This window comes from Corylus avellana, chromosome ca4 (assembly GCF_901000735.1).
Source record: "Corylus avellana chromosome ca4, CavTom2PMs-1.0".
Taxonomy (NCBI): domain Eukaryota; kingdom Viridiplantae; phylum Streptophyta; class Magnoliopsida; order Fagales; family Betulaceae; genus Corylus; species Corylus avellana.
The window spans coordinates 9,864,499-9,871,948 of record NC_081544.1 but is presented as its reverse complement, the minus strand read 5'-3'; the positions used below and the strand labels follow the sequence as shown (position 1 = coordinate 9,871,948).

The window sequence follows — 7,450 nt, the reverse complement described above, 5'->3', positions numbered from 1 at the left end:
TTTTAGATAATTATGTCTGCTTCGATAATCTCAGACACTACAACATTTATAAAGCATGCATTCAACTGCTAATACTAGTTTTTACATTTTGCAAAATACACCAAACAGCTAGCTTTCTCAGCTACTGATCGATCTACACAGCAACTCCCCCCACACCAAAAGCAGCTTTAAGAAACCTACACCATTACCAAACAAGCCCTACAGCTTCCCTCCATGCAAGGGTGTAGAAGAAGGATTCATCATAACCTGCGTATTTTTCTTTGACATGAAAGCCTTAATCATCAAAGGCTTGAACTTCTCGGTACCCTTTACAATGCCCAGAAACAGAAGTCGATAAAAGGCAATCATCCCTAGCAAAACGGCAAGATCACCCCACTTGGAATAACCCATTTCAGCATGCCACGTGTTTCTCAGAATATCATCTCCATTTTGGTGATTGGGAAACATTTTCCCTCCAAACTCGTTTTTGAACATTCCTTGGTAGGCATACTTGTGAAAAGCGATTTCATGCAAAGGGTATTTCCACAATGGCTTTGGAAGATCGTTTGGCAATCTGAAGAATCCACCGACCAAGATCATTAGGCCTTGAATTCCTGCACCAGTTATTATGCCCATGAGGTAATTGGGCACGATGCTTGCAACAATCATCATCAGGCTCTCCACCAGCACCATGGAAGCAAAAAGCACAAGAGCAAAGTAGAGAAAGAATTGTAGGCCGCTGCGAAGGCCAGGGAGGAAATAAGCAATTGCTCCAGGAATGACTGAAACCAGGACAAGGTATGGGAGGGCAGAGAGTGTGTTGCTGATTACAAATGCAGTAGCACCATAATGCCCGTTTAATCTTTCTCTTTCAAATATCTGGATCAAGGTTGAAGAAAAGTTTAAGAGAAGTTGTATATAATCAGGGGCGGGACTAGAATTTTAGGAGAAGGCGGGGGACAAAACTAAAAAAAAAATAAAATTTTTGGGGTAAAAATTAATTTTGGAAGGTACATTTCATAAAGATACTTAAAGTTTAAGGCAAAGTTTATAAAACTCCCTATAAACTTTTACTTAAGTTTGACACTACATACCTTAAAATTTAACATTACGTACCTCAAAGTTTAAAAACTCTCAACTAAGAGCCTGTTTGAGATTGTGTTTGAAAAATAGTGTTTTTAAGTCAAAAAAAGCTTTTGAGCAAAAGCTTCATTTACTAAGAGCATGTTTAAGATTGCGTTTAAGAAATTGTGTTTTTAAGTCAAAAAAAGCTTTTAAGCAAAAGCTTCATTTTTAAGCTTTTGCCAAAAGTGTTTTTTTGGCCATTTTGAGGTTTTTTGGACCCTTAAAAACGCTTTTAATTTATTTTACCAAACGGATACTTTTTTCTTCAAACGGACTTTTTGAGTGTTAAAAACACTTTTACACCCCTTAATCCCAAAAAGACCCCAAGGGTATTGAGCTTTGAATTTCTTTCAATTACCTTCTTTTGTTATGATTTTTTGTTAAATTTTGACAAAATTTTCAAAATGCCAATTGTTTTTTAATAAAAATAAATAAAAAATTGAAAATATGTTTTCTTTTTATAAAAAAAAAAAACATATGAATCTTTATAATTTTTATTATATTTTATTTAAAAAAAACAAAGGTATTTTGAGAATTTTGACAATATGTAACTGAAAATTCTAATGGAATGTAATAATTAAAAGAAATTGAAAGTCCAATACTCTTAATTGAGAGTTTTGTGAATTTCGGGGGTAGTTTAAAAATATGTGAAAGTGAAGGAGAGTTTTATTAAGTTTTACCTAAAATTTAAAAGAAATTTTCAAAATTTTATGACATTTTTTAACTTTTGGAGGGGCTAAAACCCCCCAAGGCCAGGGGTGGCTCCCCCGCTGCATATAATGTTAGAAAACATTTAAATTTTGAGTATTTCGAATGATTTATATTGGCAAGAAGCAAAGAAGTCAACTAATTTTTTTTTAAAAAAAAACATTCTCACTTAACAATAAATTGAGTAATAAAAAAGAGAGCTAGCCGCGGGCATAAACCGGGGCTATGAGAAGCTATATGAGCAATTAACAAGCTCTATTTTATTTTGGAAATCAAAAGTTGACTACAAATAGTTCCTAAGTTCTTTTTTGTGGATATCTTTTTCTTTTATTTAAGAGAGCTTTTTTTATTTTTGGTCAAAGTGGGAAAGGGAAAGTCAATAAAAGCTGCAACCAATAAAAAAAAAAAGTTGAAAATACCTTCATATCCTCCACAAAGGATGGAAATCCACCAATGGCCATGAATGTCAGAAATGAAGCTATAAAGGTCACCAATGAACCTCTAGCCTGAAAGAATCAAAAGCACAAAAATATTATTCAATTTCAATCCTCTCAAGTAACCTTAATTTGCAAGAATAAAATGAAATTATATATTCTACGACCTGCACTGAGCCATCACCATCCCCAATATTGTAAAACACAGTACCAAGGCCTACAGCTAATGCAATATATATTGCTAGCCGCAGCCAATAGTAGCCCAAATCACGAAACATGTTCACAAAAGATCTTTTTGTCAGAACAAGACATTGATTAATGAAGCTTGCACGCTTTCTCTTCCTCTCCATTTCTCCATAGCTCTGAAACACCAGAAAATATCAGACATATATATATCGCATGTTTTCTATGTATGTATAAATATATAATAAGATATATGATAGAGAAAAATAATAGTTTTTGGGTGTAGTCTCTTTATGTCGGTTTTCAAAGAAACTTTAAGGAGAAAAAAATAAAGTTGTGAAATTTTAGGTGGTTCTGAAGTATTTAATTTTTTTTTTTTTTTTTTAGGAAGTAAAAAGTTTGATTTAAAAATTAATATATGTTTAAAAATATCCTTATAAATTGGATTTTTTTTCTTCCATTTCACTATTGTTTTTCAAAAAAAAAAAAAATCAAAAATTAAAAATAATAATAATTTTTTAAAACATTTCAAAATAATATAGGAAATATTACATGTCAAAAGTATAAATTAAAGGGGAAAATCCACTTTACCCCCCTAAGTTTTAGGAGTTTTTCAATTTGAACCCCAAATTTTAAAAATTGGTAATGTACATCCCTAATGTTTCAAAAATTTTCAATTTAAACCTTTTGTTACTAATTTCCGTTAAATTGGACGAAATTTTTTTTTAAAAAAGCCTGAGAGTAATTATGTAATTTCATAGATTTCTGTCCAATTTGACGAAAATTAATAACGGAAGGTTTAATTTGAAAATTTTTAAAACATTAGGGGGGTACATTGCCAATTTTTAAACTTTGGGGTTCAAATTGAAAAATTCTTGAAACTTCAGATGAGTAAAGTGGATTTTTCCCTAAATTAAACTATTAACTAATTTACTTGCTTACTTGTTTACGTATTTCAGCTACTTCCTTTGTTACTTGTTGCCGCCTGCCTGTTGATTCATACGACCTTATAAGTATTTCAATTGCTTCCTCTGCGGATATTGCTCCAGGCACACCCTCTTCGATGTCCTAATAAAACAAAAAAAATTCTAATCATTATAAAGATTCTTTTGTTCAATCTTAGTATTTTTTTGCTGTTCCAATTGCTAATAATTTGATTATTAAATGAGAGAAAATCTTTATAGGGTATATCTGCTCAAACAGGTCTCGAACAATTTGTTTTTGTTCAGAGAAATAAACTCTTACACATTTTCTGTTGAAATTATTAGCAATCTAGATATAAAATTGTTCGGAGATTTGAAGTCGATATAGAGAGACTTTGAGCTCATTTGTATAGTATCATCTCTAAGAAAGATCAAATATGAGGAAAATCTTACCTTGTCGAAATCCTTGTTGATGGTTTTCAGGTAGTGGTCGGATGGATTTTGGAGAGTAGAGCAGGGGAAACCACTTAGAGCGAAGAACTACGTACATAGAATTAGAAGAGTGGCTAATCAGTTGCGTTTTTCCGTCTTTAATATGCTCCAAAAATACTAATTTTTTTTGCAAAAACTTCATTTACCCTCACAAAATATTGACGATTTTGCAATTATTAATTTTGAATTATCAATTTTTACAATGTCGGTATCTCTGGTTTTAATTCCTTTATTACCAAAAAACCAAAAAAGGGTTTTGGTCCCTTTTAATTTTATTCTACAGGGTTTAAAGTTAAATCAAACAGTAAAAAGATGAAATATCTCTTATATCCTTGTAAAATATATTAAAATACAAATTTATCGTTAATTAAAAAATTAAACAAAAACAAATGTAAATCATCATGGGTCACTAGCCAATTTTAATTTTTTAATTTTTTTTTTAAAAAAATCAAAATGGGGGTATTTTAGACATTTCAGTACCTTCCATTAAGATTTAATAAAACAAAAATTATCATGTGGATGAAATTAAAAAGAGTTCATTAATTAATGAGATACCAAGATTATAAAAATTGATAATTTGAAGTTATAATTACAAAAAGGTGTTAATTTTTTTTTTTTTTTTTATTTATATAAAAAAAAAGGGTTTAATTTACCTCATTTGCTTCAGAAGCAGGACCAAAATAAACGGTTTTACCAGAAGACAGGAGACACAGATGGTGGAAGAGCTGAAAGACTTCACTGCTGGGCTGATGAATGGAGGCGACAATGGTTCTTCTGACCCCATCTCTCTGACTGAGTCGTGCGATTCCACTCATCACATAATACAACGCTGCACTGTCGAGCCCACTCGTCGGCTCGTCCAAAAACAGAAGCTTCGGGCGCGTCAACATCTCCATGCAAATGCTAACTCTCCTCTTCTGTCCGCCGCTGATGCCTTTCACTCCCCACCCGCCAATTCTGGTGTTCACTGATTCCTGCAAACCCATCTCCCTCATAGTCGTGTCTGCTCTCTCCTTCTTCTCCGATTTAGTCATGGAGTCCGGTAGCTGGAGCTGAGCCGAGTAGTACACGGCTTCTCTCACCGTCAAAGTCATCATCAGAGTGTCATCTTGTGTTACGTACGCCTAAATCCAACACAATTGAAGGTTATTAGATTTTCAATTTTTCATTGATGTTAAATTATTAATTTTTTAAAAGTTTAGGTTAATAATTTTATTTTGTTTTATATTTTGTTAGTGGTCGGGTGGGATTTTAGTTTTGATGGGCCATGTTTAAATAGGGCATAATGAAGCATGCTAGATATAGATTGGTTAGGATTGACTTGTAATATTTTAAAAATTATATATATATATATATAAAGTGAGGTCAAATTTAAATTATTAAAATAATTATAATAACATTTTATTTATTTATTATTTTATGGCTTAAACCAAATCCGATCCGATCGTGTACCCTTGCATCGTACCTAACTCATTACACATGGTGGGTGGGCCGGGTAGGCAGTGGGCAGCCCACCAAAAATGGTCACCATTTCCTAGAATACACACCCACAAAGGGCCAAACACTCACAAAGTCCAAAATCAGGAGTTTGAGTGAGTGAAATAGTAAACCCTCTCTCTCTCTCTATCTCTCTCAACCATTTGGTTCTTTTCAGTCTCTTTCATTGCGATTTTTCCTATGAGTGCTTTTTGGAAAGATGCACCGTTAAACTAGCATTTGAAGTTTGGAGAGATAAAATTAAAAAATTTAGAAGTAAATCGAGTTTGGTGGAGGTAAAATTAAAAAAATTTAAGGGTAAGTTTTTTAAACTTTATAAGAAAACGTAGTTCCGCCCTGGAAAGGAGGTATGGCTTTCATCCTCCTCCTCTCTATCGCGCGGTCTCTTTCCCCTTCCTTTCTCTTCCTCTTGATTTTCTCTGTTTTTTCATTTTTCCTTGTATATATCCCTCTCAACATAGCGCTAGCTGGTTCCCTCTCCGACGCACTTCGTTGGGTTTTCCCTCGCTCTCCACCATAACACTGCCGATCTCGACCTTCTCTCCACCCTCCATTTGTCCTACGCTGCTCTCAACATCGAAAAATGACGAGATTTATAGACTTGAATATCCAAAATTACTTGTAATTGGGTCCTGTGACCCTTTGTTTTACTAACCACTTTGTGCACTGTATTCTTTGTTTTGAATTTGTTATCGACAATCAACCCTTTTTCGGTATTTTCTTATTTAATTAGAAGAAAAAAAAATAAAAAAAAATAAAAAAGTCATCCACTTGGAAAAAGAAGTCAAAAAAAAAAATAAATAAATAAAATTGCATGGACCAGCGATTATCTTCTTTCCATACCGAAGTTCCATAAGCGAGGACCTGCTTACGACCATTGATCAGAATTTCTCCTGTTTGCCTTATGTTCGAACCCAACCTCCCTGCAATATCAACAATACAAGTAATTATAGTCTTACAGAGTATAATACCATATATATAGAACGACTATGTATGATATTATTTCCAATTATTATCATATATCATAGTCCTTTATATTCACGTCTATAATAAGCAAGAGTTCAGGCAAAGCTCACAAGTAAAGTAAACCTTTTATACCACTCTTTTATATTCCACAATGTTACGTAAAAGACCAGCTATGCCAAATATAGAGAACTTGTTTTGGAGGAAGTTTAAAAAATACTTTTTAGTACCAAAAAACCGTGTCAAACAAAAAATTTGTCTGTTCCATAAAGTTTAAAAATATTTCTTTGATTTTTTTTTTTTAATCTAAAAAAACCAAACGTATTTTTTGAAAAAACTTTTTTTCAAAGCAACTCTCTCTGATTTTAAAAAACCAAACGTTACCTAAACGCAAGCAAATATTCTGTGTTTTTGTAATATGTAAATGCTCATACCGGCCAATGCATCAAGAAGCGTGGACTTGCCGCAACCGGAAGGACCCATTATGGCGAGAAGCTCTCCGGGTCGGGCATGACCGGTTAGGCCCTGAAGGATCACTTTCGTGCCATTTTTTCCGTTGGAAACAGTCACGTACAGATCCTCCCATGTCAGGAAAACACCATCCTCCGACCGCCTCTGAACCGTCGCCGTTTTAAATGCATCAACGTCTCTTTTGTTTTGAACCGGATTTCCGGTTTCAATTTCTAATGCGACGTTTATTTCTGGGTCGGTGTTGGGATGGGGAGTGGAGGGAAAAAGAGATGCCATGAAGATGAAGATGAAGACGAAGATGAGAGAGAGAGAGATATGGGCAGTGAAGAGGAAAGGGGTTGTGTTGTGTATATATAAGCTTAGCTTAGGTTAGGCTGGCTAATTAACGGTGAGATGGTGGTAGACAGAATGATGATCGGACAAATGAAGGTGAAGGCATATCTATAATTCCTATGTGGGCCTCATATTTTGACTAATATCATCTCTTGCTTGGAAGCTTCCTTAAGTGATGTTACTTATGTGACATCATTTATTAATTCATGTACATATGATCTAATCAGATTTTTACTATATTTTTATTTTAGGGATAAATGTATAATCAGGTTGGCCTTAATTACAAAACGTTCCGGTGGTATCAAAATGTACTCAGAGGTCTTTGGAATATGAAAAAAAAAA

General features: G+C 33.6%; 1 protein-coding gene across 1 annotated transcript; it reads right to left on the bottom strand.

Annotated features, from left to right (window-relative positions):
* On the bottom strand, positions 1 to 7,079 carry LOC132179748 (ABC transporter G family member 1-like). The gene is made up of 8 exons (XM_059592513.1): positions 6,739 to 7,079; positions 6,185 to 6,264; positions 4,498 to 4,968; positions 3,806 to 3,892; positions 3,372 to 3,497; positions 2,414 to 2,608; positions 2,232 to 2,318; positions 1 to 858 (listed from the first exon to the last, which is right to left on the bottom strand). The coding sequence occupies exons 1-8, from the start codon at positions 7,049 to 7,051 to the stop codon at positions 199 to 201; spliced, it is 2,019 nt and encodes a 672-aa protein (XP_059448496.1). The 5' UTR covers positions 7,052 to 7,079; the 3' UTR covers positions 1 to 198.
* Between the last annotated feature and the right edge of the window lie 371 nt (positions 7,080 to 7,450).

Excerpts from the sequence above, each read along its gene's own strand:
- LOC132179748 (XM_059592513.1), bottom strand. The coding sequence starts at position 7,051 with ATGGCATCTCTTTTTCCCTCCACTCCCCATCCCAACACCGACCCAGAA. Across the intron at positions 4,969-6,184 it reads TCCTCGCTTATGGAACTTCG|GCGTACGTAACACAAGATGA; the intron begins GTATGGAAAGAA and ends TGTTGGATTTAG. Across the intron at positions 2,609-3,371 it reads TAGCTGAAATACGTAAACAA|AGCTATGGAGAAATGGAGAG; the intron begins GTAAGCAAGTAA and ends CTGGTGTTTCAG.